Below are 21,596 nucleotides of genomic sequence, written 5' to 3'. Positions count from 1 at the left end.
GTATAGTTTGGCCAGCAACATCAACAACGTCTATGCTATCATAGCGGAAGTCGCAAAAGAGAAGACTCCGAGAGGAAAGAACTACAGCTCCATTTAGATACAGCTCGCAGCCGCGCGTGGGTTCGTGCTAGCGCCGGTGGTTATGTGGTAGTTAATCAGACGGTCGATCGCTTTTGGAGTCGCGTGAAAGACGGCTTTGAGAAGGACGAAGACGTCTCGGCTAATGCGATCCAGTGTGCTGAAGATCCGCAGTAAGGAAACTCTCCAAGGTCGTTCAGTTTGATTGAGAAGGCTGTCAGCAAGAAACTGAAGTTCATGGAGAAAACAGAGGAAACCAGTGAGTCTGGACGCAACCTTACCAAATGAGCAGCAAATCCGAGAAGGCGTTCGCGATCTGGTAAACAGCGGCTGGGTCACATGCGCGCGCAATACATTGCTACGCTCCTCGGATGACTTGGCGATCGGTACCATTGAGAGCGGACAAACTCACCTCTTGCTTAGCACGTTTAAATGGGCTCACCCCTGTATCCGTTCCCTCGTGGAGTGTTGCCTGAGCTGATCACAGGTGACTGCGCATCGTGACGTTCATTGCTATCAGCAGCGCGCTTTTATCAGAAGTCGCTGGCTTCTTGTTGATGTCACCCCTGAGATTTGGGCACTGCGAAAGCACTTGGTAAGCACCAATGGGCTGCAGAGAACGTGGAGCACGGGGAGATCTTGCGTGGATCGAGTTCTCTACAGCTCACTGGTGCTTACCAAGTGCTTTCGCAGTGCCCAACGTTTATGGGCGACACCAGCAAGAAGCTCTTGCAGAGGCGAATGACCTTGAACGAGCTTCGCCACAAGGCGAGGGAATATCCATCGGAGACGGATGATGAAAACAAAAATCTGTCTACCACGACGGCAACGGAATCGAGAGCCACTGCTTTTCACGAGCTAAGCCAGAAAGGAAGCTCGATGACGAAGGTAAGCATCAACGCTCTGTGCGAAGGGACGGATTTTGCCAGCGTGGATACAAATACGGAATAAGAGGTAATGCAAATGATCCATTTACCGTAAAAACCTTATCGAAAGGCACCCCTGGTAGCGACAGTCCGAATGTTTTAGCCAATCCAAACGCAGGATAATGATCATCTATCAAGACTTATCAAAAGCCACCCCCTCAAAGATTTTACCGCCAATCATTTTTTTTTACCAATGGCTGATATTAGCGCTCGCCCCCTCCTCCAGTACTTAAGTACTACATTATTGAATTTCACGCACAAAGAAGCATGCCGCATGCAGGCCGTCCACATGTCAAGGGCTTTTAACGCCCCCCAAGCTGCATGAGCGCGTTTCCGTCACTTTCGAGCGCAAGCATCACATAAATGGTTTCATCAAGACAAACGGAGTAGCCAAAGCTATAACGCAATTCTACCCTACTTTTAATGACCTGATCACAAGCACAAGAAGCGTCAGCTACACAAGAGCTATGAGGACCGCGCCGGTATCACCGAGCCCTAGGTAACGAAAAAAATGCAAGCTGCCGCGATCTGGAGTATATTTGGTCTCTTTCCCATGTATCCAGTTTTGTTTAGCTGCAAGGAAGCTATGACTGTGCCGGATGTGCCCTTCCAAGAGGGCATCATCATTCATTTTGTCTTTGTAACTAGGATTAGTATTCGAAAACGCAACGGGATTCCACAGGGGAATGTGAGCGGACTCGACAGTCATCGAAGATAACACCTCTTCTCAGCTGCAACCCCCTGTCATCAACGCAGCTCTCCCGAAGGAAGAACAACTGTCCTTGGAGTCCAAGTTGGGTAGCTCCACCGAAGCGAACACCACTACTCAGCTGCAAGCCCTATCGGTAACACAACTTCCCTGAAGGAAGTAAAACGCGAAGGGAGCGACCACTTGGAGTCGAAGTTAAGTATCTTACCCACATCTCAACTGAAGAGCCAACGGAAATATAGTATTCCTCTGCCATATATATCTAGCCACTATCCGACTCACCTTATATCTGCACAACTCAAAAATAGTTTCAGTATCTGATAACGTCAACACGGCTCACTACTGTATCTGCACCCTGGTGCCCAAATAGTAACGTACCCTTTCATAACTCTACATTATCCAATGATAGGGCAAAATGCTATTCAAACTTGTTATTTCCGTCCAATTGCCTACGATGCGGTCGGTCCATACTGGAGATGGTGGTGTCTCCCAAGGTCTTCGGGCTAGTTGTTAACTGAGAGAGTGTGTACAACCAGAAGGGACGACCTTCCATCGGTCACTTAATTGCAAGGCCTCACAGCTCTTGAGAACAGTTAAATGAGAGCTTCAAAGTCCGTGGTGGCAGTGCAAAGATCAGATTGGGCTGTCTGTCCGAGTCCACGTAGGCGTGACGCTGCACTATCACTTCTGGTTGCATATCGGTCTCTCCGCCGTCTCCCCAGACTGCCGCCTATGCCGGTGCCGAGACGTCTTCAGCTGCATCTACAGTGCACTACTAAATGTGTACCACCCGTAATATTTGACATTTAGCTAAATTGTGCTAGCTTTCGCCGTTGAGGTGGCTCGCCCGACGCAAAGGTCTGGTCGTTGTCGCTGTCGCGTTACCCGGGGTTGTTACCAAAAGCGTTAATGAGCAAAACAAACGTGTACGGAAAATATCCAGATTTAACATGGAGATCAACCTCTTTACTAAAGTGCCCCTTGTGTAGTCCACCATGGTCGTGTTCATGTAGTTGTCGGATCTGAAAGGACCCATGACGCTAAAGGACAGATTGGGAAACATGTATATGGTGAATTTTATAAATCAAGACGAGTTACTGTGGTGTTTACCTTGCGAAGACTAAGGACGTGGCCGCGAAGCAATTCGAAAACTTGCTCGTTCTCTTCAAGAAGCGTTTCGACTGTCGGATCCACGCGTAGCGTACTGATTCCGGTGTAGAATACGAAAACGTAGACATTTTCTGCAAACGCACTGGAGTCGCTCGACAGCGAGGTGAAGCGCGCAATCAGACCTGCAATGGGAAGGCTGAGCGAATGCACAGAACTATTATGAACATGGCGAGATGTTTAATATTCGCTTGTGGGCTACCACTAATATTTTGGGAGATGCGGTGCGCTATGCCGCCTACATACTCAGCATATCGCCGAATAGTGCAAATCCGGGGCGTATGTCACCGATCAAGATGTTGACCAAACAGACACCGTCGCTGGGCGATATTGCTGTCTTTTGATCGCCTTGTACTGTATATCGTGACCCGCGGAAGAATAACTTTGTGCAGAGGGCGCAACAAGGGATGAATGTGGGCATTGAAGAGGACACGAAGGGGTACAGAGTGTACCTGCCGAAGGATCGGATCGAGATAATTACGCAATATGTAAGAAATATAGAAACACTCAACAAGAAACAGAACGAGAATGTGCAGCGTCTGTACCTCGGAGAAGATTCGTGCGATGCCGAGGAAGAGTCTAAGACGAACGACCTTTCCGGTCCGGCCGGAAGAGATGATGCACGTGCTTCGCGACAGAGGTCGCAAGCGGGGGATGCACGACGAGTCGCGACGAAAGGGCACCTGCGGGTGGCACGGCCTCCCCAGCTGCAGAGAAGAGCTAGGACCACGAGAAGGAGCCGACTCCAGACGTGATCAAGCCGAGGACACTGGTGGAGGTACCGTCGGCCTAAGCGGCGCGGAAAGCAAAAGAAGCCATGGTCCAGAGAGAGACCAGCCACGCGCTCGGCCGGACGGAGTAGAGAAGAACCCACGAGCGAAGTTCTCATCCAGGAGGAGACGAGGAGCGACGTGGGTCGTAACAACGAAATTTTCGCTTAGGAGGTGACGAGGAGCGACGTGGTGAACAGTGTCATGGATCCCGACCCGAAGAGCTATCGAGAGGTTGTACGAAGTAAGCAAAGTTTGGCGTGACTCAAATCCATTGCTGAAGAACTACAAGCACTATAGCGCAACGGTGTGTGGAAGGTGGTGCGTTTACCACGAGGCGCTCACGCACTGCACGCGAAGTGGGTCTTTAAGACTAAAAGAGATTCAGAGGGGGCGATCGAGCGACTGAAGGCGCGTTTAGTGGCATGCGGTAAAGAGTAAATCTTCGGAATCAACTACAGCGTGACTTTCGCCGCAGTAATTGCCGTGTCGAGCGTTAAGTTGATCTTGGTGCTCACAAGAAAATGGGGAGTTCGGCAAAGCATGGGGACATGCCCAACGCTTATATTAAAGCGGATAAGGAAGCCGACCTTGACATCTACATGCAGATCCCCCAAGGAATGGTCGTGAGCGACCAAATCAGGAAAGAGCTGGGCTTTGAGGGCGACGTGCTTGTCCGGGAGCTGAAGAAAGCCCTATATGGCTTAAAACAGGCTGGTAGGCTGTGGATTAAGCGCTTACATGGAAAACCGAAGGAGATTGGCTTCGAACAGTGTCTTACGGACATGTTCGTATACTACAGACACAACGGAGACGAGGCACTAGTTGTGAGGGTGTACGTCGATGACTTGCTAGTCACCAGTACGAAAAGCAAGGCAGTTGACGCCTTCTTCGACGAGCTGGAGGTCTTAGCGGTGAAGAACTTGGGACAGCCTCATAAGTTTCTGGGAATGAGGGTGGTGTACGACGAAGAGAATGGGTACGAGATTGATCAAGAAACGAGTATAGAGGACATGCTACGAGACCATGGACTAGAGCACGTGCACGGAGTGCGCGCAAAAATTGGAGAAGAGTGAAACGAGCCTCCGGAAGGAAATGAGAAGATCTTACCCGTAGCAGGATCTTCTGGGACCGTGACCATGAGGAAGTTCAAGAGTCTGGTTGGAAGTCTCCTGTGGTTGGCGCGATGTACCAGGACAGTCATCGCCTTTGCGGTGCATCATGTGTCAAGACGCACACACGCACCAACCATATCGGACTGGAAGCTAGCAAAGAGAGTGCTGAGGTACCTCGGTAGAACTAAGCAGTTGTATTTGAGAATGAGAGGGGATGGTACGAACGCTGGACCTGTAAGCGTGGCGGGGTATAGCGACGCATATTCGCTGCTGATAAGAGTGACAGAAAGTCGGTCACGGGAGGCATCGTGGCGGTGAACGGTATGGCTGTAGGTTGGATCTACAGGAAGCAGAACGGCGTTTTGGCGTCGAAGATGGAAGCAGAGTACACGGACGGCTGTCTCAGTCATTGCTAGAGATATCCTGGGAGTTCGTGAACTACTGAAGGAGTTGTAGGTGGATCTGGTTATACCCACGTACCCCAGAGTGGACAATCAAGCAGCTTTGAAGCAGCTAGACGGAGAAGGAGCTTCGTCGAAGGCTAAGCATACATATGTGTGTATCAAGTTTGTTGGAGACTATACGAAGAGAGGAATTCTCCGACCGGAGTATCGTGAGTCCAGATACATGCCGGCGGGCGTCCTGACGAAGGCACTGCCAGCGCCAAGGCTAAACGAATTGAGAACGCAAGTGGGCTTGTGCTGGGCGAAACTAGGAATGGGTTATACGGATATCACGGAGTGGCGGTACCGACGAGGAGGAGTGTTAGAAGACGTCAGTGGGAAGCACGTGGCGGTCAAGTTTGCGTTGGCATCTCCCACTTTGATCGTGGGATCTGTCAGACAGTTTGGTACGTTTGTGGTACTGTACAGAGGGAACGTGAGGCTGGGAGCTTATGACAGAGAGTTTGGTAGGGATATGTTGGAATCTCACTCTATCTTTTGCGCTAAACTACCTACTGCGTCAGACAACCTACCGGCCTAACGGCCGTGTATTCAGCAAAATGCTACAGTAGCACTTAATCGAACGGCGTTGATTGAACTATTAAAACGTCGGTGACCTGGTAAAATCGAACCTGGTTGGCTAAGCTGTTTTAGTCAATCTAAAACACTACTTGTCTGTCTGTCGGTGACTCCGTCCGGAGCACAAATACGCACTTCTCACTGGACAAAATGCTGCCAAGCGAAGCGAAGGCGGCCCCGGTCACTGGCTGATATTGAGCCAAATCTAAGCATAAATACTACTGAATACTACTACAGCCCGCTGATTGGTAATATATTTGCGCTTCTTTCTTTTCGCCCCATTTCGAAAAGCGAAGCGGCGGCGACAGACAATGGACGAAGGGCGCGTGCGATTGCGGGAGGAGCGCCGAACAGGGGCCCCAGGCAACGTATGTAGCAGTTTGTAAGTATGGAAGGGTAGCGCTAATACATGCCTTCTACTGGCTGCCGAGCGCAGCGATGGGCGTTGCTCACATTTTATGTTTCGACATATCGTACTTCAATGCAACGCTTAAATATCATTTTGCCCCCTTTTTCAGCCGCGGAGCACCACTTCACGCAAAGGGTGCTGCCTGTGTGCGCGTTGGTTAGCATTAGCGCCGAACAGCACGCACGCAATGTATGGTTACACAGTCTAATATAAAATCTGGGCCCTGGTGGTCCATATCGAGTCTTGAATAGTCCTCTCAGTAGTTTTGCTAAAAATATAATGTCTTAAGCCTCGTTGTAATTTTATAGTAGTTTTACTTACACGATTGTACTATTATAGTTTCCTTTAAATATTTGCTTGCAATCTTTTGTAGTAGAATTACGATGATTGTGTTATATAATATACTCAAATTTCCTACTAATACTAATTACTCAAACTTTTAAGGTGTATTGTGGCCTCCCACCCTTCACCCCCTCTCTACCGCTGCGAAAAAAAATGTCGTCTTCCTTTATATTTGCGCGCGTAGTGTGCGACCTTTAGAGAATGTACCCTTTATCCAACACGATACGTAGCGTACCTTCAAGGCACTGGAGCAGTGTTTGTGATTACATTAGCGCGGAGGCACGTGATTAAGCAAGAACACGAAACACGGAGGAACACCATGTGCATGATGAAATAGAAGAAACGGCACGAAGCACGAAAGGCCATGGACAATGAAAAAGGACTAAATCAATGAAGGCACCTAGCGATTCTGAAAAGCACGAACCACGGAAGAGTGCGCAACCCTGAAGCATGGGAAGGAAAAAAGTATGACGGGTGCGTACGGACCACGGAAGAGAGCTGAAATACTGACACCCCACATAGAGCACGTAGCTGTGACAACGCACTGAAAAACGATCATTCCGTTACACCACGGTGGAGCACGGAGCACGGTCGACGGACCAAGCATGATTTCGCGGAAGACCATAAACGGGAGATTATCTTGCATTAAAATACGATACCAGGGTAAAACTGGAGCTCACCGAGCCACGGAGAGCGATACTACGGTAGCTCACGATGGAGCGGACGACAGACCAACTGCGACACCAAAAAATACCACGAAACTATTAAACCATGGGAGAACGCGCAGTCACGGGAACTATAGAGGGAAATCACTTAACCACGGAGCACGATACCAGTGAAGAACTGAGCTCGCGGAGCCAGGGAGAACGATGTCACAGTAGAATATGATAGAACGGACGGCGGACCCAAGGGCGGAACGCTTCAGGAGAGCACGCGGCTACATCGCGGAGCACGGTTGCATGATCTGATACTGTGGTCGACAGATTCACACTATGAGTTCGCGATAGCGTGAAAAACAGAACAGCACCGCGATTGCACGATAGCGCGATAGCGCGGGGGATGTGTCCACACCAGGAACGCACGATACATGGGCGACAGATCAACACAGCTACGGAAAAGCACCCATCGGCGAGGGTACCGGTGATAAGACGCCATGGACCATGAATGATTATGGACCACAAACCTGTGGAGCTCACATAAACCCTTGGGAGCACGCAATAGCTAGCAGCTACAAAAGAGGGGGAGGGCGTACGAGAGAGCATGAAACCAAAGCGATAACCCTGAACCACTAAGCGGTGTGAGCTACGGGTGAGCTTGAAACCACGAAGCCAGAAAGGACACGGAAGAGCACGGACCACGAAAGAACACGGCATCCAATATGTTGTACGGAGCATCAGTAGCCTACAAAACCTCGGTATCTTACACCGCCATATGAGACTACAGAATGGTAGGGGCAGTAAGTCACGAAACTACGTCTTAGTGAGGTGGCTGAAGCCTTGGGGTACAACATCCTACCCAAAGTCACCCTGCACCACAACGTATTTAAAATTCTGGACACATCACATCCTACAAATTATGCAACCTCCGCAAAAAAAAGCATCGGCGAATGGATTCAAGGTGCTGATCGAATTTCCTGAATTGGAAGAGGAGGGCGGAGTTTACACAAAACACATAGTGTAAATACATATCTTCGAGCGTAGGCAAGAATAATTGCTTCACCGTTTCCACTTTGTTTCGCTAACAAACGAAGAAAAACCTCGGTGCACCGGAGCGAAGCAGAGGCCAGCGGGCTTCATGGGTGAGAATGTGGCCTTACTCTAAAGACAACACGTTTTTACACTGACATTTCTCCTTTTAATGTTTTCATGATGTATAAAACAAAAACATCAGCCCACCGGAGCGAAGCGGAGGTGGACGGCCTACACAGCTGGGACCCACCGCCGCGAAGCCGGCTAGTCAGAATTAAATCTAGTTAAACACGCCCAATGACTTTTTTAGCTGCACTTAAACGATACAAAACTGGTACATGTATACGAACGAAATCGCTGGATTATCACCCGGATGGACTCTGGATAAAATCCAGAGAGCTGGGATTTTTGGGTGTTTTTCTCATTGTAGCGCTACATGTAACTTATTCTGCTCGTTTTGATGACTGAATCTGTTCGTTGTGTGGTCTTCGGGCTGCAAGGCGACGCCGAGCTGACCGAGGTGCTGACCTTCCTGCGTGGCTTCAGTGCTCTCTATGGATCTGGCTTGGCGCTGCACAGTGAGACCCGTGCGAGCTCTGCGGAGGTGGAGGCCCTGGTCGCCCAGCAGCTCAAGAACAACCCGGTCCAAGTGAACGAGCGCCGTAGAGCGCTACCGAATCAAGTGAACCAGCACGGACAGGGCGAACTTTTTACCCGGATCTCGGTGGACCAGAAGGAACTCATCGTGTTTGGTAAAACACCGCTGATGCAGTGGATGAAGCAGCAATTGCTCGAGTCCCGGTACACCACTGCGTCGCCCGCCCCTGCCACTCCAGAGGCACCACCGCTGCGGCTGTTTATCAGTGGAGACAGAGCTCAAGTCGGTAAGTCTACGGTGTGCCTGGGCCTGGTGGGTGCGCTGTTGCGCAGTGGATACGCAGCCAGTGACATCGCGTATATTAAGCCGGCCACACAGTGTGAGAAGCCGCAGCTAGTGACCAAATTCTGTCGGCAACAGGGCATCACGTGCTGTGAAGTGGGTCCCATTCTGTTCTATAAGGGGTTCACACGAGAGTTTCTGAAGGGCGAAACGGAGACGTCGGCTCAGTTGTTGGAGAAGGCCAAGCAGAAGGTGGAGGAAGTAGGTAAAGGAAAGAAGGTCGTGGTCGTGGATGGTGTTGGATATCCTGCTGTTGGATCAATTTGCGGCGTGTCTAATGCGCATGTTGCCAAAAAACTGAAGACGCCTGTGGTGCTTGTTGGCAAGAAAGGGGTGGGTGACGCCGTGGACTCATTCAACCTCAACGCAACGTTCTTTGAGAGTCACGGCGTCAAGGTGCTGGGCGGTATCTTCAATCGCTTACCAGAGGACGGTTTCTACAGTCTGGAACACTGCAGAGAGAACGTGACCGCGTATTTCGAGCAGTTCCAGTCCGAGAAACGCGTCTACGGATTTCTTCCCGAGCTGACGGACGGCGGCCATAGTGCCCTCTTTGCTGAAAAGACTAGTGAGGAAGGTCAGAATGATTCTGTGTCTGGCGTATTTCTCACAGCTGCTGAGGATGAATTGGCCACGAAGGTCGTGGATGCGTTTGTCCAGAGTATTGACTTGACGAAGCTGCTCGTGGACGCGGAAGCGAGCAAAGAACCAGCCAAAGCGGTGGGCTCTAACGGCACGAAGGCCGTAGTACCCAAGGCAAATACAAAACCGAAGCGCGCTCGCAACTTTGAAATCCCGACCTCGTTTGAGACGGTCGAACTTCCATCTTTTAGTGCCCTTAATGCAGTCGAAATCCCAACGTCGACGGAGACTATGGCGCTTCCGGCATTCAACACTATGGAGATCCCTACATCGACGGAGACGATGGCACTGCCCTCGTACGATACGGTCGAGATCCCCACGTCAACAGAAACGATGCCCCTGTAGCTTGAAGCCTTTCAACGATGACACGTGCGCAGCGAGTGGCAAAAATATGATGTTTCAGTCACGCCTCAATAAATCAACAGACCGACACTCGGCCGGTTCTGACAGTCTACCTCAGTACATTCATGTAGTATGGGTAGCATGCGTCAGGCCCTGGAGTTCAGGGCGCATTATATCATTAATCTTGCAAGAACCATGTACACTCTAGCTGTGCATCTTACATTACAAGGGTAGAGGTATATGTAGCGGCGTTGCATTCACGTTGACGTTTGCACTGCTGAATCAGCAAAGAGACGCGGTACATCCATGTTGACGTTTTCACTAAAAGTTTTTAGAAAAACTAACTCTTTATCGGCGATTTGGGGGCGTTGTACTGAAATGCAACGCTCTGGGCCGTTCTCCGATAACTTCTCGCGCGCGCACTGTCAATGGACCCATCGCAGCTCCAGTTTAAAGTTTATCAAGAATATTTGATAGCATTAGCGACTCGCTGCTAATGGCGAGCATGCATGGAGCACCGTTTTTCCATCGAAGAGACCACAGCATAACTGTCGATTGTTGATAATTCACCAATAATGAAAGACAACGGCAGGATTGCAAGAACTTGTCGTACGAGCTGCTTGCAGTGAGAGCGCTCAATTTTTCCATAGTTTTTACGGATCAACTCTTGCTGAAAGTCACTTCAACTTCGGTCCAGTCAGCCAATCAAATCTGCATTAGGCACGCTCTGCGTTGATAACCTGCGCCTGCAAAAGTCGCTTGACAAAGTCGTTTATTTGCAACCATAGAGCAGTGTCCTTCCACCTTTTCTTGCACCAGATTACTCTTTTGCCACTCAAGCATTCGCATCCTCGAGCGCAACACTCCTCTCTATCTTCATGGGCGGCAAGGACAACGAGCCCAACGCCGACGGCGTGTTCACACCCAGAGCCGATTACACGTCACCAACTCCTCCGTCGCATCAAAAGCGCCAGAATCTCATCTGGGGTGGCGTCTCGCTCTTCCTACTGCTCAACGTCATTGCACTCTACATTTTACACTTCGTAGATCGTGGCAACAATGGTGAAGCCGTCACCAGCACCATTCAGTCCTCGACGCTTTCAAGCACCAATGCCAACTCGGCCTCCGAGGGCCAAGCCGTGAGCTACAAGACGAACGGCCAGCTCACGGCTGGTGCCGGCACCACCGCGTACCTGGCGGCAACCTCACTCCCGTCCGAGGACCAGTTCATGGCGTACATTAAGTTCGCACCGCTCGGCACGTCCGAGACGGCCTACGCCTCCAACATCATTTCGTACCAGACAGGAACGTCGCTTGACATCAAATGCACGGTTACCGTCGCCACGGTCAACGCGGACGACAAGACCGTGAGCATCGCCGAGGCCGACAACAGCAACGTCTTTTCTGGCTCGACGGTTAAGGGACTGGCCACACTCTCGGACTCGTTGGCCATCGCTGTCACTACCGTCACGAGCTCCGACGGGTTCAGTGTCACAACGTACGTGACGCCCATCACGATCGATGACGGCTCCGTCTCGGTGCAGCAGAGTCAGACTCTTGAAGCGACCAATACGTCTACCAGTACCTTCATCACCCGAATGTCGGACAAGAGCTTCGCACTGGTGTATTACGAGTCGTATTTACAGAATCCATACTACCAGCGTGTCATCGTGGGCACGTTCGCGGACGATGGAGCTATCTCATTATCCGACAGTCTCGAGTTTGGCAATGCCAACGGTGTAACGTTCACGCAATTTGGCACACCTCAATCGGTTTTTAACTCGAGCAACACGGTGACGGTGCCCTGGTACGTGGAAGCGTCCTCGACGTCGAGCAACGACACCGCGTCCTCCTCTGTAGGCAGCGTGGGTCTGTGTCTGTTCACCGCCAGCCTTTCGGACAACACACTGACCGAAACGGTGGAGGTGTGCGATACGACTGTGAGTCCAACGTACTACATTGACTCGGCCAAGATATCAGACACTGTGATCGCACTGAGCTACTTCGATACAGCCAACAACTACGCACTTACAGTGTCACTGGTTGAGTTCTCCGCCATCAAACGTTCCCCCACGTTCCGTAGCAGCTACGTGCTCGACGAGTCTGTGGGCTCGATGGACTTTGGCTCTGCTTTCGGCTTCTACCCGACGCCGATCGTTCGTGTGCTGTCCAATAACCGCCTGGCCGTGGGTTTCCTCAATTCGGCCAACTCCGGAAAGCCGAGCATCAAGGTGCTTTCGTACTCGTCGGATCTGACGCTGTCTGAGGAGTCTCCGGTGCTCCCTGTGGCCAACGCAGACTTCTCTTTGGCGTCGGCCGACCCGAACGCTGTCGGCGCGATCGTCTTAGACGTGGTGGCCACTGAAACCGGCGCTCTTATCGGCTACGCAGGTCTGTGGGCTGGTGCTCAGAACCAGCGTGTGGCCCTGGTGGAGTCGTTCGGCAAACCTGTGGGTATCGTATCTAACGTGGACGGCTCGGACGTTGACGTCGCGCTGTCTGGCACCGTCGACATCTCCAGCTCGCTTGTCAAGGGAACAACATACTACGCCTCGACTGAAGGTACGCTGTACGCTGCCTCAACCACCTCGACGGACAACTACATCCTGGCCAACGACAATACCGTTGTTATTTCAAAGGACGCACAGGTGGGCGTCGCTGTCGGCAGCGACAAGCTTGTAGTCACGGTTTAACTATTAATACCTGGATCCGTTGTTTATATGTGCTCGTTCTCGTCGTCCACACTTTAAGTGGTCCGTAAAAGTCAATAGCACGTTAGTACTGTAACACTATTTTTACAGTAACATGCCATTACGAAATTGCTCGTCTGTACTTGAGCTGAAGAGTTTACTTAAGCTCTACAAACTTGCGTGAACTTTATTTATCAAGTTGCTGGCAGCATTGCACAGTATCTATCGTCGTTGCATCTAAGGCTTTTCCTCGTTCTCGTGGTGATCACGCTGAGCGATTTCTCGATGCTTACGAGTGCTGCCCTCGAGGCCGCCTAAAACATCCTCGCCCTCCTGGTTGTTGCTGGGAATGATCATCTCGAACGTCTCCTTCACCACCGTGTACTGGTAGTAGCCACAACGCGCAATGGGTTTGGTCTTCTTGACGTCCAGGATGCCCTCCGTCAACACCTCGTCCTTGATGTGTACGGCCACGACCTTGCCGATAATCACATCGACCGAACCCATAGGCGGATTTCCAGGTAGACGCAACGTGCTGTAGTACTCGCACTCGAATTTGACAGGGCTGTCGGCCACCATCGGGACGCCCTCAATACACTTGGACATCTCCTTCTTCAGACCGGCACGCTCGAACTCATCCACACCGGGTCCCACTTGCTCGGCCGTAATATTGACGGCCTCACGGAGATCCCAAGTGGCCAGGTTCCAGCAGAACTTGCCCGTGGCCTCCGTGTTCACGGTCGTGTCTTTCTGCTTGCCCGACGGCTTCTGGTTGGCACTGAACATGATGTACGGGGGGTCAAAGGTCAGGTTGTTGAACTGCGAGTACGGCGCGAGATTGGCCTCACCCGTGGTCGAGACGGTGGAGATCCAACCGATAGGACGGGGCTGCACACAGGCCTTGAACGGGTCATGCGGCAGGTTGTGCTCAGTCTTGCCGGGCTCATAAAACATGGCTATGATTGACGAATTCGATGATGCTAATAAAGTCGGAAGCACGTTTGGAAATGAGATGGATTGAAGAATCCCTTCTTAGAAGGGAGAACCCTCGACAAAACTCCGATTGTGTACGTCGTACACCTGATGAGTGCTTGCACTTTGAATTGTGCGTCGCCTCTATGGATCGTGACTTTTGCCTATTACAGTACTGCCCCCATTTTCGCGGGGGTGGACCATATAGATTTGGCAAAAAAACTAGATTTTAGCTCACAAATTAAAGCTCATTTGGATTCAGGATCATCACATCCGGAAGTTTATCGAAGGTCCCAGGGCGCGAAAACGGGGTGCAGTACTGTACATGTAATTCAGATGAACCCTTCGGCAGTAATCCCTGTTCATTTAATACCCTCCGACAAGAATACAATATCGGCTCCCGAATTTTGCTTTTTGCCAAAGATAAAATAACTCTCACCCCTCCCTCGGAATATGAAATAATGAAAATAACTGTTCTGAGGTGCTAAACTTTGGGATAGTCACAGCACGTCCAAAGTAGGCAAGCAAGGACACTTACTGCTCGCACCCTTCCTTCCTGCTTAGCTCGTCTCACAGCTCTCTCTCTGCATCGTTCGAAGCCTCTGTACACTTCTATCCGACACTCTGCTCGAATAAGCAGCTTCGCAACTGCTCCTTAATATCCGCAGAATCGAGCTCTACATCATCATTCTCTGTTTCGGCTCCAGTATCCTCGCAGGAACCCATCGACTTACCACTCGCTGGAACGTCCTTCACTTCGATTCCGCAGAACCTGTAAAGCCACGCATTCGACCACGTAGGTGGCGCCTCCAACTATAGGATCGCAGCAAATCGTGCTGCCTATACTCTGAAGGCTTCACCGGTTACCATCACTCCTTCCTCCTCGCACCAGCCCTCACTCGGCCAGCGCGGTGTCCAGCTCTGGAAACCACACCTCATGTTGTGACTTCACGGCTAGCTAGGACGTAGTCGGTTCCTCCAGAGCCTTCTTATGTTTAAGTAGCTTAGATATTGTTCCTTGCTGTTGCAGCAACAAAGCTTCTGTAAATGTACCATTTCGAAGGTAAACTTGGCTTAGCCACCTCACAACAAGAATACTCTTATATAGCGATAAAATGTTGGTTCCCGACGCTATGACTACCGAAGGGTTCATCTTTACTATTACGCGGACAATCAAATCATGGTGCCTTTGCATCTCCATGTGGACTGTATTTAATCCAGTTGTGTACTGGATTCAGAAAATCGGCGAGTTAATTCAGAGTTTGGATTGGAAAAACAGTACAGTCCCGGTAAGTTCGCGCCACGTAAAGATCCAGTACATTGTTTAAGTACGTACATCTGACAGCAAATATTACTGCATTTTTAGAACGAAATATTTTAATTATATACTCGCAATATAAGTAATGAGATGAAGCATGTGTCCAGTATCCAACTAGGCTTAGAATGATACTTGGACATGCGATTGTGTCCTGAAAAAGATTTTTTAATATTAAAAATTATATGGTAAATTAATTTTGCCGTTACAATTTTGAGTTAACTTGCACCAAAAGCTGTGGGTTTCATGGCTGTTGGTTATTATTACATGTAGTGTTATATGTGCGCTTTGGTATGTGCCCTCTCCCCCTGTCGTGTCATTTTGGGAATGACGTCTTCGAAATCGAAGCATAAGCGCAAGCGTGATCAGAATGTTATGGAGCATCCGGAGCTATTCCAAAAGTTTGCATTTTCTTACAAACCTCACATTTAGCTCATTAGCTTTATCAAAACTTCTACAATTTCATCTTATTGTTTTACGTTTCTATAAATCTGAATCAAAAATCCGATCCGATAATTTGTTAGCTAAACGCTTAAGAGATGCAGCTTTAAAAGCATTTTTGGTAAGTCTTTAAACTGTAAAAGTAGCTAGATCTCTACTGAGACCGTTGGTATGAAATAGGTTTGAGTTAATTGTTCACTAAAATATTATGCTAAAATTCCTGAAATGTATTTACTGCAATTTTTGTCAAGAGTTTATCGCAAGAGATAATAACCTGAAGCTGTAAAGCTAAAATGTTTTTTCATGCTTTTGACAAAATTAGATAAGCTCTACATTGACATCTGGATATGTAAAGCCTCATTTTGGATTTATCAGGTGGGCGCCGCACAACAAGCTCAAAAAGCACACCAGGAATTTCAATCGGAAGGCAGACGGATCCTTCTACCTTCTATAAGCTCAAGATTAACAAAAATCTACCTGCGCGCCCTCCCAGTAGCAGAGAGGCTTGGACAACAACGGCGATCGGTCAGAGGGGGTCTGGTCTGTTTGACAGTAGTCGAGCTCGGCGCGGAAGGAGCCAAGAGCTCTACGATGTCGAACGCCTCTACGCCAAGCGCTGGGTTCATAATTTAGAGTTTATCTGGTGCAATGGGTTGGTTATCGCGAATTAACATGGGAGCCCGCCAAAAACCTTCCGTGGAAGCTCAAAGTCGACTTTGAGTTAGAGACCATCGACTTCGTGTGGCTTTACCAACCAACAAGAGGAAGACAGCGCAAAAGGCTACCTTCATGACGCAGCGAACGCGGAGCGAATCAGGAGTAACGACTTACGTTAGCTTAAGTTCGTAAAAAGTAAAACACGAACTTTAAATGTACTGGAAACAGTACTATTAATAGTCACCTCCTTTTCTAAGAAAACAGTACACTAGTACTGGATTATGGAAATTCCTCCCATGGTGGAGACTCTCCACCAATGATGGACTTATTACAGTAAGTTGAGTCTCGACTCGAGACCCCGTCTCCGGTGGGAACACTATAATACAGTACCGAAATGGCTTTCTGAACGGCCTGGCAAATTGCCAGTGGCAATAGGTATGCTGTACCGGTAGCCAGCTTCACGATTCCACTGGAATTTCCACATCGTCACTGAATTGAAGACGGCTGTGAGTTACATCTATTATTTACAAGAAATACAGCTCTCAGAGATAGCAGTTTTGGCCTCCTCTTCAGCACTATAGCTTTTCATCGGAAGGCATGACAATCTTCGCTTCTCTCTTCTGCTTCAAAGTAGCAGACGCAGGTCGGCTTGAAATGGTCGAGAGGACTGATGTCCACACGAGGTTGACACAGTTAATGAACAAGATGCGATATTGCAGTGGTACGTAGCTGTAGTTGACGATATTCGCAAGCGGCCAAATCATGTAGTTGGCCTTGAGCGTCTGCGGCAACCGGTCCACAGCAAAGTCTACGCCGTGGCCGAAAGATTTTCCCTGCATCATTTGCGTTGACGTGAAGAAGATCGTATTGATACTTGGAGCGAGAACAAGCGCGTCCAGCAGCATCTTTTTGAAAACCACGACCTTCCCATGGCTTCCGACCACGCGCTCACTGAAGTTGACCCACGTGTGTGCAATAGGAGTGAAGAGAACACATCCCCAGATCATCATTCGCATGGTTCGAGCTGTGCTGTCGCTAACGAACGCTCCATCGTTTTCGATCTCTTTGACACGTGAATCATCACCCCTCTGAGACTTCTCCACCCTCTGCGCAATTCGATCCCCCAGTCCAAAGAGAACCGCCGATGTGACGCTCTTAGTTAACATGGGCGACCGACGCAACCAGCCATCGTATTGCAGACCGAGACGCCGCATGTCCGAGGCGATTCCTCCACCGATTCCGCACAGTCACCACACAATCGTGTCAACGAAGACCTCTGCTTCACATCATGAAACCTGGTTGTTACAAGAACGGGCCGAGTGCACTAAATTTGGGGTTATTAGTAATGTGTACTTTGTAAAAAAATAATTATAATACATGCTTTTTTAATACTAATACTTCGAAAAAGTATTCGCAAAATCTCGAGTCCATGTTTTTCACAGTATGTTTTTCGTAGGTTTTAACCATGTTTGGCCATGTTTGTAAAATAAAATATATTTCGGATTTTTAAATTACTGATTTGAGCTCGCCGCTCCCCTTCGGCTCTCTCAAGGCAGCTAAGCTCACTGACCTGCCCGCGACAGTTAGAATACACCCCCCCCTTCTCCCCCACAGTGTGGCTACCAATACATGCGCTGTTAGGATTCTCCAAGGATTATATCGCATCTAACGTGTCGTTTGTTTGCTTTTCCAGATTTTCCAGCTGTGGCAGGGTAGTTCATTCCTTCCGCCGCTATCCAACGGTTTCTCCACTACGTCCGTGATATATAAGGTTGTATCTCATACGAGTAAAGGTTCGAGTATACGAGCAGTTACTATGCTGTGCAGTACGAAAGGACCATGTTTTGACGATGACTATGCCTCAGAGAAGGATTCGAGTTATCAAATAGCGTTTCGTGTTTGAAGACACAACAGCTGCAAGTGGCAAGTGCTGCGACGGTCGTACGTACACACGCAATGTCGGAATGGCGGTGAATTTGCTTTTATCTAAATTATGTTTTTAATATGATTTTGTACATGATTTAGTAATGGTTCGTACCAAGAACACTGCGAAGATTTTGCGAGCGCTTGAGATAGAGGCAACCACCAGTAGCAGCAGCAGTGATGCTGGAGATTCTAGTACACGGTCGGCTTCCGTATACTGGTAGTTCTGTTGTGAGCGCAACTGGGCTTAATGGCATTCCACATACCCAAAATACAGAAGAAGTAAAAACTAGCACCCAAATGGCTGATAGCAATGTGAATTGGGAATCGGGAATCCAGGCTGCCTGTGAGCAGCCGACTGCAAATTACAGTGGGGTCGAGAAGTGTAGTGATGCTGGCTCGAGTGGAAGTCGCAAGCGGGACCACGCATAGTGGGATGATGAACTGTACTACGCTCCTCCGCTACGAAAGTACTACAAAAGCTGGAAGCATCTGGAGAAATGGTTGACGCAATATCAACAGGATGCTCATTCCGTGCTGGTAATTTCAGAGACACAAAATGTGCGGCTGCGAAACCTAAAGATAGCGAAGATGAAGATACGCATTGGCAAACCGAAGGCTGAGTTACCTCTTGTCCCAGAAAATCTGGACCCGTACCAGCGTGTGTACATATGCACGCACGGCTGGAAGGAACGCGTCCGTTCTAAAGGCATCAGACCTCGACAAACCTTGAACAGTGTGGGATGCCCAATGCGATTTCGTGCCCAATGCGTTCAGCTCGCTGATGGAGAGTGGCGTATCGAAATCAAGCAAGCCTTTTACAACCATACTCTGTCAGAGGACGTGTACAGGATGTACCCCTCAGTGCGACGAGTACCTCAAGATTCTCCAATCATGAGCGACGTGGAGCTTATGGTGGCAAGCGGCAGCAAGGCGAGCAGAATCTACGATTACATTCGTGAACGAACGCCCTATTACGTCCAATTAAAGGATGTGCACAACCTTATTGCTCGGACAAAAAAGTCCGGTACGACAGACCTTCTATTTGATTTTGATCGTTTACTCACTATTATATTGATTAGGTGGTAGTCTAAGCGATGAAGACCTCGTGGCAGAACTTTTGGTTAGCTTCGAGCTCGAGTCTGCAGGAAACGTGTCGGCTGTCGACGAGGATACTGATGGGCATACCGCCGTTGTGACTATTAGCTCGCAACATATGCGTAAGGTGTTTAAGCGGGTCCCAGAGATACTGCTCGTAGACTGCACGCACAAGACGAACAGGTGCGTCCGAAACCATGTCATGTTTCGTTATGTTTTGACCATGATTTTGTGTGATTTGAATCTTACGAGTACACGGCTTCGTTGTGTTTTGTCATGGCAATCAGATATAACTACCAACTGTGTACGCTGATGGTGATGGATCAGTTTGGCCACGGCCAGGCTGTTCAGCATTCTGTACTTGAGAGAAACGCAGATTGACACATGAAGAAGGCAGTTGAACAATTCCAGTTAGCAAACGATTGGAAGCGTACTCAGGTCATCATGGTGGACAAAAATCTTACTGAAATTGGTGTGCTACGCACCAAGTTTCCAGACGCACGGATTCTTTTGTGCCAGTTTCATGTACTGAAGTGGCTACGTGGCGCAGTTCGTGATGACAAAAAATACGACACGTACCCGAGTGGGATTCTTAAACAAATGGATCACTGCGTTTCGAACATGGTGTATTCGAGGTCTGATGATGAATTTGAGCAGCACGCAGCCGAATTCAAACACCTTGCATGTCGGGATGATCGCTTCTCTTTGTGGAACTACTTTGACAAGAATTGGGTTGCTGGCAAGGATGTGTGGGTTACGGTTTACCGCATGAATTTGCCACACTTCCGAAACAACACCAACAACAGGTTGGAATGTTTTTTCGGAAAGCTGAAAGCCGACTTGGATAGCTCTATGTCCATGCGGGAGTGCTTGGAGGCCACAATACGCTACCAGCGTCGAAAAGAGGACGAGTATGCAGCTCGCGTCGTCATGCCCGGCACCCGTCGCGACCTGTCGTATGAGGATGAGATGAATCACTTCTCGGGATGACGAGTGAGTGGTTAGCAGATGTGTTCGAGCCGGAGTACAAGTTTGCAGTGGAACCCTGAGTCTGCTAAGATGTACAGCATCTCGGACGTCGATCTCTACGTCAGTTTTATCCAGGACGGTCACAACTATCGCGTCGACAAGTACAACTGGATGTGCTCCTGTGAATTTTCGTCGACGATGAAGCTGCCTTGCCGACATGGGATGATTTACCGCAAGCCCGTCGCTCACCTGCTTAAGATTCCATATACATTCATTCCTGTTAGGTAAAGTGTACATGTTGTCCATGTTTTGAGCATGTTATTTAAGTACTGACCATGATTCGCTTTCATGTTTACGCGATTCGACCATGTTTTGTTACCATGATTTCGGTCTATGAATTCCTTGATCAGATGGTTGCGCATGGGATCTTTGGATGAGGAAATAGCTTCCGTGGATGTACCGTTGCGAATATCATCGGCTCGAGTTGATGATTTTCGTAAGAAGCGCATGACTGAGCATGATAAGTTCAAGGTGGCTCAGAGTGCCCTCAGCCGATTAACTACTGAGCTATCAGACCTACCGGACCACAAGTTTGCGGCTGCACTTGATGACTTGGAAAAATGGCGGGGCCGCTTACGCCTCGGAGATACCATGATGAAAACGCCAGACCATTCAGAAAAATCTGATGAAGAAGTAGCTCCTACGCAAATCGATGCACAGGCTACTTCTGATGATGTTGAAGAAAAAGATGAAGCTGTACACGTGGATACTGTAGCAGATGAAACGGCTACAGCTGAGGACAAACAAACAGAGAAATGTAAACAAAAGACAGTGAGTATGAAGCCATTCAAGCCTAGAACTCGAGTTGGACGACCACGAAAGGATAAAGCAGCTGATGCAGCTCATCGGAGGCAGTCACGGAAGGAGTTTAACCAAGGTTCAAAACTGAGAGGGGTACGTCACATTATGGGTAGTCACGCGCTTGTACAATGTGCGGATGGTACGGACGACCGTCGATCTCGTAAACGTCAGGCTTGAAGCCGAGTAGAATGTGGAGCGCACAGCTATCTACAGCAGACCCGAGCGCACAAGATTTAGACGCTGAGCACTCGACACGGTTCATGATGAGGATCTTGTCCGCTACGAACATGGACATGAAGCTGGTGAGCCCGTAGACACTGTCGAGCGTGTAGCACTCCAGCAGCTTCATCTGCTTCGCCACCAGAACCACGTTGCCTTCCAAACGGATGTACAGGCTGTTGCACTTCATGAAAACCGCAGGAGAATTTGCCGACGGGGGACCAGTTACTTGAGTGGTAGATAGAAAATCTGAAAGTGAATTGAAAGTCGTTAGCTTCTTTCTAGCGCTGCTACTTCTCGC

At 49.2% G+C, this 21,596-nt stretch overlaps 4 protein-coding genes across 4 annotated transcripts; 2 read left to right on the top strand and 2 right to left on the bottom strand.

Annotated features, from left to right (window-relative positions):
• Positions 1 to 8,686: 8,686 nt before the first annotated feature.
• PITG_01674 (uncharacterized protein) lies at positions 8,687 to 10,257 on the top strand (the record flags this gene model as incomplete). The annotated part of the gene is made up of 1 exon (XM_002908250.1): positions 8,687 to 10,257. One exon carries the CDS (start codon positions 8,687 to 8,689, stop codon positions 10,151 to 10,153), a length of 1,467 nt encoding a protein of 488 aa, XP_002908296.1.
• Positions 10,258 to 10,959: 702 nt separating this feature from the next.
• On the top strand, positions 10,960 to 12,843 carry PITG_01673 (uncharacterized protein; the record flags this gene model as incomplete). Its single annotated transcript, XM_002908249.1, has 1 exon — positions 10,960 to 12,843. One exon carries the CDS (start codon positions 11,029 to 11,031, stop codon positions 12,841 to 12,843), a length of 1,815 nt encoding a protein of 604 aa, XP_002908295.1.
• Positions 12,844 to 13,077: 234 nt separating this feature from the next.
• Positions 13,078 to 13,794, bottom strand: PITG_01672 (uncharacterized protein; the record flags this gene model as incomplete). The annotated part of the gene is made up of 1 exon (XM_002908248.1): positions 13,078 to 13,794. The coding sequence occupies one exon, from the start codon at positions 13,792 to 13,794 to the stop codon at positions 13,078 to 13,080; it is 717 nt and encodes a 238-aa protein (XP_002908294.1).
• Positions 13,795 to 16,730: 2,936 nt separating this feature from the next.
• Positions 16,731 to 17,439, bottom strand: PITG_01671 (uncharacterized protein; the record flags this gene model as incomplete). Its single annotated transcript, XM_002908247.1, has 1 exon — positions 16,731 to 17,439. One exon carries the CDS (start codon positions 17,437 to 17,439, stop codon positions 16,801 to 16,803), a length of 639 nt encoding a protein of 212 aa, XP_002908293.1.
• Between the last annotated feature and the right edge of the window lie 4,157 nt (positions 17,440 to 21,596).

This window comes from Phytophthora infestans, genomic scaffold (genome assembly GCF_000142945.1).
Source record: "Phytophthora infestans T30-4 supercont1.2 genomic scaffold, whole genome shotgun sequence".
NCBI classification, from domain to species: domain Eukaryota; phylum Oomycota; class Peronosporomycetes; order Peronosporales; family Peronosporaceae; genus Phytophthora; species Phytophthora infestans.
Note: the sequence above shows the minus strand (reverse complement) of the source record. Positions and strands in the feature narration are given on the sequence as shown.